The following is a 15,581-nucleotide window of genomic DNA, read 5'->3' as shown; positions in this document are numbered from 1 at the left end:
ACTTGAGATATTTTTTTTTAAAAAGACAATTCTTTTTTTTCCCCTCTGCAGGGAAGATTTTCCAGAGCAGGCTAGTGAACTTTTGAATGCATTTAGAATGCTGAGTAGTGTCTAAACTGCAAATATTAGAGAATGATGCAATGTTATAAAAAAACACTATGTAACTGGAAAATAATTAGAATATTTTCTTTGCTACTAAAATTCTAGTAATTATCAGTATTACACAACCAATTCATTATATCATAATTTTATTTTTACTTCAGTGACTTTAAGTGCTGGTGAAAAAGACTCAACAGACCGTTTTTTTTAAATGTAAAAACCCTTTGTGTACATTAATTTTTCAAGGTACTATTAGTGAAAAGCAAACCATTCTCTGAACATGCAAATTCCCATTGGCCCCGGGAGGTAATCCAATCCAGCCCATTAGAGCTTCTACATACTTTTTAATTTTTCAGCTGCAATTAATTTGTAGCTACTGGATTTGATTGGCTCAATTTATTTCTGTACCTGGGTCAGTGAGAATTTGAATGTTAAAAGATTTTTACTTACTTTTACTGTGCTAAACATGACACATCCATCTTAATTTTTTAGGTGATTAAACAGCCACCGTCAATTAAATGTCAATCAGAGCCCTGAAATTGTAACCCTTACAGTGAGAAAAAGGAAAAAAGGGTACATGGTCCTATGTAGACTTGGGGCTTTACATACACATGTCCATCTTAAGATATCACACGTCAGTTTATGATATGTACATATGTTTATGATATGTACTTTAAGATATGTACATAAGGCAGCACTTTTTCTACCTGTCCCAAGTAATGCCTAGATGTTGTTCTTCTTGATATTAAACAAAACTTTGTTTTATCTAGAACTTATTGAAGCTAAACCCGTCTGATAGATATTTGACCGATCAATGCTTGAATCACCCCGCCTTTCAGACTCAGAGACTTTTGGATCGTGGTGGGAGCTCTCCTTCCAGATCATCCAAGAGAAAAACTCATCATTCAGAAACCAACTCATCAAACAGGTCATTGCTTGTCTCCTTCACTTAAATGTAATCATTACTGTGATAGGATGAATATTTTGGAATTAAAACACCTGCAAAGGGTTAAGACAATAATTTTACTAACAATAAATACATCATAATTATGAAATAAGACCATTCATTCTAACATACAGTATTTAACATTTATAAAGTTTGTACCTTATTTACTGTTCTAAAGCCCTACTCTACATTTTGTAAATGGAGTAAAACAAGAACCATTGTCAAGTCTGTACTGTATTTTTATCTACTAAGGACCGTGCCCCTCACTTTAAGTAGTCTCAAGGGTAGAAAATGAGGTATAGCTATGAAACCTGATAGGCCCAACATTAAATATGGCAGTGGTTTAAATGCTTTTCATTACTATTCAAAACTAAAATTTTTGACTGAACAGAAAATTTGAAGTCTAAATAAACATACACAGGTCATTTTTACCTCCCGTGTAGTCTACTCCTCAACCTCTTTCTCCTCCCCTGTTTGCCCACTGTGATCGATGGAATTCTCCGTCCTTTACACTATGAAACTGTACCATCGCCTACTTGAGCCATAGGGACACATGGAAATTACTTTCCACATCAGTTGCCCTTTCAACTATAGCTGACAGGAACTGATATATATTCAGTTCTGACAAAATCTTGTCAGAACTGGAAGGGATTGTTGTTAGAAGAAAATGGTGAGCTTCTGAGAGGAACGGACAATGAGGTAAGTATGTAATATTCATTTGCAGATACATCATGTGTTTATTTTGAATCATTTTACTCAGGTCCTCTTTATGTTTTGGCATTGGCTTATCTTTAGGCACATTACAGTATTTTGCCTTGTGCTGTTACCACAAAAGGTCTGTTGTTAGACACTTCTGTATCCACAGTGTGTAGTATTTTATACTAACATGTACCTTGTCTTTTATCTCATTTGCACACCCTTGTCTGCAGATTTAGAAGGTTTGCTAATGATGTGATTCACCTAGTTTGAGTACAAAAAAATATTTATTTTTTTTGAAAGGTGTACAATAGTAAGTACTCATAGTGATTGCATGATGGTAAACTTTTTATATTTCTACAGCAGAATCAATGATGAAGGTTGGTTTAAACTTTATCCTTTATTATTTCTCATCATTAAATTCATTTTCTGCTCTTTTCTTCAGGAAACCATCTAGTAAGAGTTCCCAACCACATCACAGATCAAACAGTAAAGATGCCCAGTCCCTCTCTATTGGACCAAAACGAAACGAAGAATCTCATGCACCCACCGAAACATTTATTAATGGAAATCACCCTGCGGGTTCTCATAGTCCAACAGTCCATCCCAAAAAAAGTAACCAAAGTGGGTCTGGCAACAAGGATCCATCCAATAACAATTTGCCACATCTTGTTAGTCCAAAGGAAGCAAAGTCTAAGAATGAGTTTGATTTTAACACTGATCAAAAAGCAACTGATGGACCAGGAAGCAAGTACTTGAAATCAAGTTCTCGATCCCAGGACAACAGACATTCATTCATGGAGGGCAAAACTGGCAGTTTACAACCTGGCGAAAGGCATACTCGCCATAGCTACATTGACACGATCCCACAGTCCTCAAAGAAGAGCGGTTCTTACATGAACTATTCTAAAAATCATGGTGTCCTGACAGACTCAAAATCAGTGGGAAACCTTAGTGAAGCAAGAGGACAGGCACTGGAGCCAAACAGTAGATATTTTCCATCCAGTTGTCATGACTTAAATTCTCCCACTAGTCCTGCTGCTCCTAGGCATGGTGAGAATAGAGCCATGTTAAGTCCCTCTGGAAGGACTAATCGGAAAGAGGCGACTTTAGAATCTCGAAGGCCTACTACTAGACATTCCAGAACCATGGAGGAGCTGAAACTTCCTGATCAAATGGATGGTAGTCATTCCCACTCACATTCAGCCCCACATGAGTCTTTTTCTTATGGTTTAGGTTACACTAGTCCTTTCTCCTCCCAGCAGCGCCCTCACAGACATTCAATGTATGTGAGCCGGGACCGAGTGCGAGTTAAGGGTAATGATCAAGGACTAACTGTCGGGCAGGGAATGGCATCAAGGGCCAACAGTCTGCAGTTGTTATCTCCTCAGGTACAACATCGAACATTGACCAGATCAGTTGGATCTTCTCGTGAAGATTGCACAGAAGACACCTCTAGGGTTGGTTGAATTCTTAATTTAGTAGTATTCATTTCTTGCCTCGTTGGTTACTTCTGAACTGCATTTACAGTCATTATTAATCTTTATCTGTAACTATCGTATGGGAACAGTTTCTGATATCATGTGTTTATGTACACCCAACCATGCTCTTTCTGGGGAAAGTGATTGTAAGTAATAGCCTAGGCAAGTCTTTTCACTTATAGAAGACCGGTAAAACTATTTTTCATAGCAAAATATGAGCAAGAAAGGGGGCTCCATTTTCCCTCATAATAATTTGCTACATCTTACAGTGAATGATGTTTTTATATGGCATTATATAATGTTTGCATAATACCAAGTGTATTTATGCAAAACATGGATTAATGGTCCATAAAAATATGAGTGAAAAGAAAAACTATCAGGACTGTCCATAATACTTTTCAATAGGCAAAGTTCTACTCAAGTGATAAGAAGTTACTGCACAAAGTGGAAAAGCAAAACTTTTCAATTGTTCTGACAAAAATATCATTCTGTGAATGTGACCTACTTGACCCATACTGGCAAACATTAATAATCCATAAATGATGTTAAAAGTGCCTGTGGCAGGTCAGGAACCCTTGCTTGCATCATATCCGACCATAGCAATCTTTGCTTAAAGCGGAACCAAACTATTGAACAGCACTACTGATTAAGGCTGAACCTGACACAAATAAGCCCTGTAGAAACAGCAATCTGTCACTAGACAGAAACACTGGGGTATATGCACTTAACTGCGGTATTCGGAATAACGTGCATTTTACGCAGTCTTACGCATAAGTAGAGCGCAATACATTTCATGTAATGTATTGCATTCTGCTGTCGTTATCGGGTGTTAACACTTTGCACATGTTTTCTGGTTACGGTAGTTTATTGAATATACCCTATTGTGAACAAGAACTTGAACACTTTTTGTGCTTTCTTCTACATAATCGCATTAGGGCCTTATATAGTCCAATTATAGAGTGTAAATCCTCATTGAAAGGTAAAAATGTATTTTTGCTTGGAGCTCCATTTAAATGAAGATGGCCTGCAGCCTTGTTGTCTGTGTTTACTTTGAAGAAGCTTGTATATTCTGATGGCATGTAGTACTTGGCGTTCAGTCAACCTCAACTTAAATGTCTGAGCTCTAGCTATTATGCTGTTAAGCACATTCAGTAAAGAGAGAGCACTGGATCTGATACAGCAGGCAGCCTTTCTCATCTGTTTTGTAACAGCAACTCTTTAAATCATTAGTTAGTCTAAATGTAATTGACTTTGTCAAAAATGTATGTTATTCTAAATTTAAACTTGCATCTTAAGAGGCACAAATCTATTTAGCAATTCAATTATAAGTGAGGAGCGCTGGCTCTATTAGTATCCTTGCCTACCCATTTACACAGGGAGCTGTACTGTGACAAAAATGCAATCTCATAAATATATGTAACCACAGACTTCTTCAAAGGCAAATTTCCATGTATTAACTATTGGTTTCAAAATATACCCCACAAATCCCTTTTAAAAACAGGCACAGCAGTGTCAAACGTTCCCTGCTATATCACAGCTGGTATCTGATGAAGCCCTGATTGGTGGGCCATAATAGTCATACTATGTTTATGAGACCACAAATCAAAGAGTAGGCGTGAGCTATGTGACTTTTTTGTATTCTGGGCAGAGGCTTCTACTGTAAACTCTGTTCAAAGCTAATCTTCACCACCTGCTGGCTCTCTTCTTAGTAATGGTGCCCATACATTACCCAACATTCGATCGATCTCATTTTATTGAATTGGAGTACAAGGAGTGTGTTCAACATGTTCGATCGATGCAAATTGGCCAGAATTGACACATTTTTTCGATTGAGCAGGATAGAAAATATAGGGTGATGATAAAGGAAAGTGGGTGAAGGTTACATGATTTGATATCGACACAGAATCGATTTCTGGTTTAAGTACATGCATAAACCTTCCACTTCAGAACACAGGATTTGCACACATGTAGTATGTGTAGTATGCAGGGCCTGGACAAGGTTCTCAAACACTAGAAGCAGAGATTTCAAAGTGCATCCTCCCCAATATAGGTAACAATTGTGCCCACAGTATTTGGAGGACCCACTGCCCAATATAGTTAAATTTAGCCTCAGTTTTAGGTATCCCCCCCCCCCCGTATAGATAAGCAGATGAGCCTCAGTATGAGGTAGCCCCCCCCCTCTCCCCAATATACTGTAGATAGCCAGATGAGTCACTGGAATTAGACAGCCCCCCTTCCCAAGTATAGATAGTCAAATGTGCACCTGGTATTATGTAGCTCCCACCCCTAATATAGTAAGATGTGCCCCCGGTATTAGTCAGCTCTACCCAAACAGAGCCCTCTGTAACAGTTACCTGTCTCGGCACCAACAGGACTCCTCTTCATCCTATCACACAGACTCTCCGTCTCTTCCCTGACACCTCCAGTGGCCGTAAGAAGCTCCACTAGAGGGTATCATATAGAGGAGACGGAGGGACTCTGTGACAGGTTGAAGATGGATCCTGCTGGCCTGAGACAAGTAACTATTAGAGAACGCTCTGATCTACATATGGCCAGGCAAGGGGGGCACTGGCAAACTTTTAAAACTCTGCGCCCAGAGGTTTAGCCTCGGATTGTCCCTGGCAGTGAGTCGCTAACTGAAAATGTTTCAGAGATAAGCCAGGTAAGTGGCATTTTTTTAAAAGGGAATTAAAAATCGCAAGATTGAAATTGCCGATTTTGCTTAGCTAAGATGATCTTATTAGCTGATATTTTAACCTTCAAGCAGTTTCACACATTTTTATTTTTAGGGCATCTATTTTTAAGCTATGGAAATGATTGTAGGCCACTGACTTACACAGAAATAACAAGTGATTTGAGGTTGCAGTAAAATGTGCTTCAGCAAAAACAGCTTTTATTTTTTTCCCATCACTGAATATAATTTGTGTTCCTGTGGAATTAGCCTACAATAGAGCTTTAGCCTAGTTTTCTGCAATCATGCTTTGTGTGCTTTGCTTCTATCTGTGCTCTGCTTTGCCCTTCTCTATTTGAGCCCATGCTGCAGGTTCTTAAAACGGAAACAAATGAATTAAGTTGATGAGCGGCACTGTCAGCAATTGTTGTGTGTGATAAGTAGGTGGTTTTTGTGTGGGTTATACAAGTATTTTCAAATTGCTTTTATATTATTAAATGTAATAATTGACAGTTGCAATGGGATTATTACATTATTACCTTGTTCTTTTTAATTTGTATGGCCTCTTGGATTTCCACTGTGCCCATTCTGTCATTTTCAGGTTTATTTTATTTAAGGACATTTTGGATTAATAGAATCTTGGGCCAATGGGGACAATAATTGTCAACAATAGGGGACTATGGACAGAACTAAACAGCCAGAAGCTCCTGAACACTTTCAGACAGATTCACTGGTTCCATAGGCACAACTGCCCACCACAAACATTTCATAGCAACACTATTCTGCCAGAGTAATATATATATATATATATATATATATATATATATATATCTGAACATTTGTATATATAGGGGCGTAGCTACAGTTCACCGGGCCCCAAAGCAAATTTTGTGGTCCTCCCCCCCCCCCCCCCGTTTAATCGACCCCACCCCATTGTTCGCCTGCCCAACTAACCCTCCCTAAATCCACAACCAAAGATGTGAATGATTACTTTATCTCCCTGCCAATGGTTCCCTTTGTGTCCCTGTAGCGTTCTCCCCAGTATCCTGGTAATTCCCTTGTGCTTCTAGAGCAGGCATGGGCAAACTTGACCCTCCAACTGTTAAGGAACTACAAGTCCCACAATGCATTGCAAGACTCTGACAGCCACAGTCATGACTCATAAAGGCAAATGCATTGTGGGACTTGAAGTTCCGTAACAGCTGGAGGGCCTAGTTTGCCCATGCCTGTTCTAGAGCATCATCTCCCCACCAATGGTCCTCCTGTGCCCCAATGCATTTGGGTGCTGCAATAGCTCCCATGTTAATAGCTGTGAATAGTGGCTACAACAGGAAATATTGGCAGCAGAAAAAAAAATAGTGGGTGCCTCACAGTGGGTGCCAGTGGTGCCCGCTATTTGTAGTTGCCACTTTAGGGGTGACTGCTATTTTTTTCTAGGTGCCCAATTTTCCTGTTATAGCCAAAATGAGCAGATCAGCACACACTGCAGCTAGTCTACTATCAGTACAGGCACAGAGTAACAGCTTATACTGTATATCCTGGAGATAGCAGATAACAGCACACACTCTCTGCACACACTGCAGCTAGTCTACTATCAGTACAGGCACAGAGTAACAGCTTATACTGTATATCCTGGAGATAGTAAACTAGCTGGAGCGTTTGCTGTTCTCTGCTATCAGTACAGGCACAGAGTAACAGCTTATAATGTACATACTGGAGGTAGCAGAGATCAGCCCACACTGCAGCTAGTTTATTATCAGTACAGGCTCAGAGTAACAGCTCAGCTTATACTGGATGTAGCAGAGATCAATACACACTGCAACTGGTTTACTATCACACAGGCACAGAGTATCAGCTTATACTGTACATACTGGAGATAGCAGAGATCAGCAAACACTGCAGCTAGCTAGTTTGCTATCAGTACAGGCACAGAGTACCAGCTTATACTGCACATACTGGGGGTGGCATAGATAAGCACACACTGAAGCTAAAAATACTATCAGTACAGGCACAGAGTAATAGCTTATACTGTACAATGTACAGTGTAAGCTATTACTCTGTGCCTGTACTGGTAGTAATCTAGCTGCAGTGTGTGCTGATCTCTGCTACCTCCAGTATATGCACAATGTACATACTGGAGGTAGCAGAGATCAGCACACGGTGCAGCTAATTTACTATCAGTACAGGAATAGAGTATCAGTAATACTGGAGGTATCAGTAATAGTAACTAGATCTGTGCCCCGACCCCCTTCCCTTAGGAGATGTGTCTCCTAATCCCCCCCCCCCCAATACACACACAGTATAATAGCTAGATCTGTAAGCCACCCCCACCACCCCAGTATGTAGCTAGATGTGTCCCCTGACACCCCCCCCCCTCCCCCCAAAAAGAAAGAAAAAAAAACTCACACTCTCTCTCTAGTAGCTAGATGTGTCCCAGCCCTCCTTCCCAGTATAACATCTAACACACCCACACACCTAGAAGAGTAACCGTCCCCTACCCCCCACCCTCCTCAGCTCTTCCACCACCTCTGAGCATTACGGAGATGCAAAGTAGGGGGGGGGGGGGGCAGGCAGCACACTCACCTCCTCCTTGTTGTTCCAGGGGCGGCAGGTCCTGTCTCTCTTCTTTGTCAAGACACACACACACACAAAAGGGCAAGCACCATCAACCACATGGATAATTGTCAATATAATGTTATATGAGTGTACAGAAAGGAACTGTAAAATGTATCATGAACAATCCTTCTTTGTAGTGTAGCTCTGCACTTCCTGCTTCTGACATCGGGCACTAGAGCCCAAACGGAGGAGCAGGAAGTTCAGAGTAGCTACACTACAGAGGAGACAGAGTGACCAGCATCGCCTGGAACACGGGTAGAGGTGAGTGAGTGCTTGCCTCCCTATTGGTGCCTATTACCACTGCTGCTAGTGGGAGCACTGCAGCTGTCAGCCTGTGTGTAATGGTAGTAGGCTGATAGCCACGGTCCCTGCCCACAACTCATACTTACAGGCGTGCAGTCAGTGGACCCGGCAGCTTCAAGGCAGCCCTAGGCAATAGCAGTGCAACACTCTCATCTTCTCTGCTGCGGAGGTCGGACTGGGCCGCGCCATAGCATGACATAACTTGCTGATGCTGACTCCCAAGCTAAGGCTCACTTCTGTAGCAGCTACTTCTTCCTGGCCAGCCCGGAACTACAGATTAATTGTCGGGTGGCCAAGAAGTATTCATGTGTCGGCAGCAGGATGGTGGGAAAATAGTCCCCCCTCACCATCCTGCTGCTTGAAGTTGTGAGGGAGTCTGGGGGTCAGATGCTTAAGGAGGGGGGGGGGAAGGGGGGAGGAAGGAAGAAAAAAATAGTGACCTGCCCCAGGGACTACTACCCCCCACCCCCCGCGCTGGCTGCTATGGTTATCCCTACGCCACTATATATATATATATATATATATATATATATATATATATATATATATATATATATATCTTCTGTAAATCTAATCCCTACCATAGTTCTCTGTCCTTCTAAGCCTACATCTAAGCCAATTTCAGAGAAAGCAAATCAACTTTTTTGTATGTTTTTGGGACGTGTGAGGAAACCAGAGTGCCAGGAGGAAATGCATGCATAAATAAAAACTCCATGCAGGTGGTAGCCATACGCTCGTCAATATTTTTTTATCGTTTATTATTATTGTCCAATTCAATCACTTGCACCAATCTTCTAGAAATCGATACATTTGGTCCATCACGCAGGATGGAAGATTTCCCTCGATCGTCGCCAGCAGTGTGTGATTTGAGGTCGGCCAAAACATTAGCAGTGCTTCTCTCACCTGTCCACCGCAGCTTCCTCCCATGTCTTCTTTCAACCCCGGAGCTTCTCTCTGTCCCTTCACTCCCAGGGAGTAATGCATCAGGTGCCAAACACTAGAGGCCTCTAGTGGTCACGTAAGGTATGTGCCACGGTAGGGTTGCCAGGTCGGCTGATGGAGAAAACCGGACAGGGGTGGAGTTAGGGGTGGAGTTAGGGGCGGAGTCAGAAGCGCACTTTTATGTAGAGTGGGGCTAAGCAATGGGCTTTTTTTAAAAAAAAATTTATAGTATTTATATCGCACTGACATCTTCTGCAGCACATTACAGAGTACATAGCCATGTCACTAACTGTCCTCACCAGTAGTACTGGTCCAGTGCACATAAGAGACAGTTTTTCACCAGTAACTGCACATAAGAGACAGCTTTTCACCAGTAAATGCACATTATAAGAGACACCTTTTCGCCAGTAAATGCACATAATAAGAGACAGCTTTTCCCCAGTAAATGCACAAGAGACAGCTTTTCACCAGTAAATGCACATAATAAGACACAGCTTTTCACCAGTAAATGCACATAATAAGAGACAGCTTTTCACCAGTAGATGCACAAAAGAGACAGCTTTTCACCACTAAATGCACATAATGACAAACACCCAGTGTTCCCAGTATATGTAGCCAGGGATATATGTGCCCAGTATATGTAACCAGGGGGTATATATGTCCCAGTATATGTAGCCAGGGGGTATATGTGCCCAGAATAGGTAGCCAGGGGGTATATGTGCCCAGAATAGGTAGCCAGGGGCTAGATGTGCCCAGAATAGGTAGCCAGGGGCTATATGTGCCCAGAATAGGTAGCCAGGGGCTATATGTGCCCAGAATAGGTAGCCAGTGGCTATATGTGCCCAGAATAGGTAGCCAGGGGCTATATGTGCCCGGAATAGGTAGCCAGGGGGTATATGTGCCCGGAATAGGTAGCCAGGGGGTATATGTGCCCGGAATAGGTAGCCAGGGGGTATATGTGCCCGGAATAGGTAGCCAGGGGGTATATGTGCCCGGAATAGGTAGCCAGGGGGTATATGTGCCCAGAATAGGTAGCCAGGGGCTATATGTGCCCAGAATAGGTAGCCAGGGGCTACATGTGCCCAGAATAGGTAGCCAGGGGCTATATGTGCCCAGAATAGGTAGCCAGGGGGTATATGTGCCCGGAATAGGTAGCCAGGGGCTATATGTGCCCAGAATAGGTAGCCAGGGGCGGGGGGAAGGGGGGCAATCTCCCCCCTCCCTTCTTCCCTCACCTTAGGGTGCTGTCTCTCTCCCCCGCTGTCTCCTCCAATATTGATGTGCAGGGCAGGCTGGCGGGTGGCTGGGGGCGGAACTTACCTCTGTGTCGCAGGCGCCGGAAGTTCGGGTCCCGCAGCCGCTGAGTTTCGACTCAAAAAAGATCCGGATCAAAGATCCGAATCATTTATGAGCCGGACAACACTATTCAGACTGATAGTGTTGTCCGGCTCATGAATGAGATTCTCAGCGGCTGCGGGACCCGAACTTCCGGCGCTGGAGCGACACAGAGGTAAGTTCCGCCTGCAGCCACTCGCCAGCCCTGCACATCATATTGGAGGAGACAGCGGGGGAGAGAGAGCACCCTAAGGTGAGGGAAGGGGGGGGAGATTGCCCCCCTTCTCCACCGCTGCTCCCAGCTCTCTCTCTGCTGCGCTGTTCTCCTCCTGCGCTGCGGGGGGGCTCTAAAACCGGACAACTTAATTGTCCGGTTTAGCATGTTTTTTTACACTGGACACAGCGCACAAAAACCGGACTGTCCGGTGTAAAACCGGACACCTGGCAACCCTATGCCACGGTGCCCCTAGTGTTTGGCCTAAAGCGACAGGGACACACAGCTCTCCGGGACCCCTAGTGTTTGGCTTCTAGCGACAGAGACACACAGCTCTCTCTGGGACCCCTAGTGTTTGGTTTATAGCGACAGGGACACACAGCTCTCTGGCACCCCTAGTGTTTGGCTTCTAGCGACAGGGACACACAGCTCTCCGGGGACTCCTAGTGTTTGGCCTAAAGTGACAGGGATACACAGCTCTCTCCAGAACCCCTAGTGTTTGGCTTCTAGCGACAGGGACACACAGCTCTCTCTGGGACCGCTAGTGTTTGGCTTCTAGTGACAGGGACACACAGCTCTCCGGGACCCCTAGTGTTTGGTTTCTAGCGACAGGGACACACAGCTCTCTCTGGGACCCCTAGTGTTTGGCTTCTAGCGACAGGGACACACAGCTCTCCGGGACCCCTAGTGTTTGGCTTCTAGCGACAGGGACACGCAGCTCTCCGGGGACCCCTACCGTTTGGCTTCTAGCGACAGGGACACACAGCTCTCCGGGACCCCTATAATTTGGTTTCTAGCGACAGGGACACACAGCTCTCCGGGACCCCTAGTGTTTGGTTTCTAGCGACAGGGACACACAGCTCTCTGGGACCCCTAGTATTTGGCCTCTAGCGACAGCGACACACAGCTCTCCGGGACCCCTAGTGTTTGGTTTCTAGCGACAGGGACACACAGCTCTCTGTGACCCCTAGTATTTGGCTTCTAGCGACAGCGACACACAGCTCTCCGGGACCCCTAGTGTTTGGTTTCTAGCAACAGGGACACACAGCTCTCTGTGGCCCCTAGTATTTGGCTTCTAGCGACAGCGACACACAGCTCTCCGGGACCCCTAGTGTTTGGTTTCTAGCGACAGGGACACACAGCTCTCTGTGACCCCTAGTATTTGGCTTCTAGCGACAGCGACACACAGCTCTCCGGGACCCCTAGTGTTTGGCTTGTAGCAACAGGGACACAGATCTCCGGGACCCTTAGTGTTTGGCTTCTAGCGACAGGGACACAGATCTCCGGGACCCCTAGTGTTTGACTTCTAGTGACAGGGACACACAGCTCTCTGCGGACCCCTAGTGTTTGCCTTCTAGGGACAGGGACACACAGCTCTCCGGGGCCCCTAGTGTTTGGCCTAAAGTGACAGGGACACACAGGTCTCCGGGGATCCCTACTGTTTGGCTTCTAGCGACAGGGACACACAGCTCTCCGGGACCCCAAGTATTTGGTTTCTAGCGACAGCGACACACAGCTCTCTCCGGGACCCCTAGTGTTTGCCTTCTAGGGACAGAGACACACAGCTCTCCGGGACCCCTAGTGTTTGGCCTAAAGCGACAGGGACACACAGCTCTCCAGGGACCCCTACTGTTTGGCTTCTAGCGACAGGGACACACAGCTCTTCGGGACCCCTATAGTTTGTTTTCTAGCGACAGGGACACACAGCTCTCCGGGACCCCTAGTGTTTGGTTTCTAGCGACAGGGACACACAGCTCTCCGGGGCCCCTAGTATTTGGCTTCTAGCGACAGCGACACACAGCTCTCCGGGACCCCTAGTGTTTGGCTTGTAGCAACAGGGACACAGATCTCCGGGACCCTTAGTGTTTGGCTTCTAGCGATAGGGACACAGATCTCCGGGACCCCAAGTATTTGGTTTCTAGCGACAGCGACACACAGCTCTCTCCGGGACCCCTAGTGTTTGCCTTCTAGGGACAGAGACACACAGCTCCCCGGACCCCTAGTGTTTGACCTAAAGCGACAGGGACACACAGCTCTCCGGGGACCCCTACTGTTTGGCTTCTAGCGACAGGGACACACAGCTCTCCGGGACCCCTATAGTTTGTTTTCTAGCGACAGGGACACACAGCTCTCCGGGACCCCTAGTGTTTGGTTTCTAGCGACAGGGACACACAGCTCTCCGGGGCCCCTAGTATTTGGCTTCTAGCGACAGCGACACACAGCTCTCCGGGACCCCTAGTGTTTGGCTTGTAGCAACAGGGACACAGATCTCCGGGACCCTTAGTGTTTGGCTTCTAGCGATAGGGACACAGATCTCCGGGACCCCTAGTGTTTGGCTTCTAGCGACAGGGACACACCGCTCTCCGGGGACCCCTAGTGTTTGGTTTCTAGCGACAGGGACACACAGCTCTCTGTGACCCCTAGTATTTGGCTTCTAGCGACAGCGACACACAGCTCTCCGGGACCCCTAGTGTTTGGCTTGTAGCGACAGGGACACAGATCTCCGGGACCCTTAGTGTTTGGCTTCTAGTGACAGGGACACAGATCTCCGGGACCCCTAATGTTTGGCTTCTAGTGACAGGGACACACCGCTCTCCGGGGACTCCTAGTGTTTGGCTTCTAGTGACAGGGACACACAGCTCTCTCTGGGACCCCTAATGTCTTGCATCTAGCGACAGGGACACACAGCTCTCCGGGACCCCTATTGTTTGGCTTCTAGCGACAGCGACACACAGCTCTCCGGCACCCAAAGTGTTTGCCTTCTAGGGACAGGGACACACAGCTCTCTCTGGGACCCCTAATGTCTTGCATCTAGCGACAGGGACACACCGCTCTCCGGGACCCCTAGTGTTTGGCTTCTAGTGACAGGGACACACAGCTCTCTGCGGACCCCTAGTGTTTGGCTTCTAGCGACAGGGACACACAGCTCTCCGGCACCTAAAGTGTTTGCCTTCTAGGGACAGGGACACACAGCTCTCCGGGACCCCTAGTGTTTGGCTTCTAGGGACAGGGACACACAGCTCTCCGGGACCCCTAGTGTTTGGCTTCTAGCGACAGGGACACACAGCTCTCTGCGGCCCCTAGTGTTTGCCTTCTAGGGACAGGGACACACAGCTCTCCGGAACCCCTAGTGTTTGGCTTCTAGAGACAGGGACACACAGCTCTCCAGGACCCCTAGTGTTTGGCTTCTAGCGACAGCGACACACAGCTCTTTGCGGACCCTAGTGGTTGCCTTCTAGGGACAGGGACACACAGCTCTCCGGGACCCCTAGTGTTTGGCTTCTAGAGACAGGGACAAACATCTCTCCGGGACCCCTAGTGTTTGGCTTCTAGGGACAGGGACACACCGCTCTCCGGGACCCCTAGTGTTTGGCTTCTAGTGACAGGGACACACAGCTCTTTGCGGACCCTAGTATTTGCCTTCTAGGGACAGGGACACACAGCTCTCCGGGGATCCCTACTGTTTGCCTTCTAGCGACAGGGACACACAGCTCTCTCTGGGACCGCTAGTGTTTGGCTTCTAGTGACAGGGACACACATCTCTCCGGAACCCCTAGTGTTTGGCTTCTAGCGACAGGGACACACAGCTCTCTGGGACCCCTAGTATTTGGCTTCTAGCAACAGGGACACACAGCTCTCCGGGACCCCTAGTGTTTGGCTTCTAGCGACAGGGACACACAGCTCTCCGGGGACCCCCTAGTGTTTGGCTTCTAGTGACAGGGACACACATCTCTCCGGAACCCCTAGTGTTTGGCTTCTAATGACAGGGACACACATCTCTCCGGAACCCCTAGTGTTTGGCTTCTAGCGACAGGGACACACAGCTCTCTGGGACCCCTAGTATTTGGCTTCTAGCGACAGGGACACACAGCTCTCCGGGACCCCCTAGTGTTTGGCTTCTAGTGACAGGGACACACATCTCTCCGGAACCCCTAGTGTTTGGCTTCTAGGGACAGGGACACACAGCTCTCTGGGACCCCTAGTATTTGGCTTCTAGCGACAGGGACACACAGCTCTCCGGGACCCCTAGTGTTTGGTTCCTAGCGACAGGGACACACAGCTCTCCGGGGACCCCCTAGTGTTTGGCTTCTAGTGACAGGGACACACATCTCTCCGGAACCCCTAGTGTTTGGCTTCTAGCGACAGGGACACACAGCTCTCTGGGACCCCTAGTATTTGGCTTCTAGTGACAGGGACACACAGCTCTCCGGGGACCCCCTAGTGTTTGGCTTCTAGTGACAGGGACACACAGCTCTCTGGGACCCCTAGTATTTGGCT

At 46.4% G+C, this 15,581-nt stretch overlaps 1 protein-coding gene across 6 annotated transcripts in view; it reads left to right on the top strand.

The window, feature by feature from the left end:
• The window catches only part of CDKL5 (cyclin dependent kinase like 5), a 494,542-nt gene that overhangs the window by 434,536 nt on the left and 44,425 nt on the right, over positions 1 to 15,581 (top strand). For all 6 annotated transcript variants that reach the window (XM_068269971.1, XM_068269974.1, XM_068269970.1 and 3 more), the window contains 2 exons: positions 870 to 1,027; positions 2,187 to 3,201. In XM_068269971.1, the coding sequence (XP_068126072.1) occupies positions 870 to 1,027; positions 2,187 to 3,201 (1,173 nt within the window). The remainder of the gene's footprint in view (positions 1 to 869; positions 1,028 to 2,186; positions 3,202 to 15,581) is intronic.

Source organism: Hyperolius riggenbachi, chromosome 2 (assembly GCF_040937935.1).
Source record: "Hyperolius riggenbachi isolate aHypRig1 chromosome 2, aHypRig1.pri, whole genome shotgun sequence".
NCBI classification, from domain to species: domain Eukaryota; kingdom Metazoa; phylum Chordata; class Amphibia; order Anura; family Hyperoliidae; genus Hyperolius; species Hyperolius riggenbachi.
Note: the sequence above shows the minus strand (reverse complement) of the source record. Positions and strands in the feature narration are given on the sequence as shown.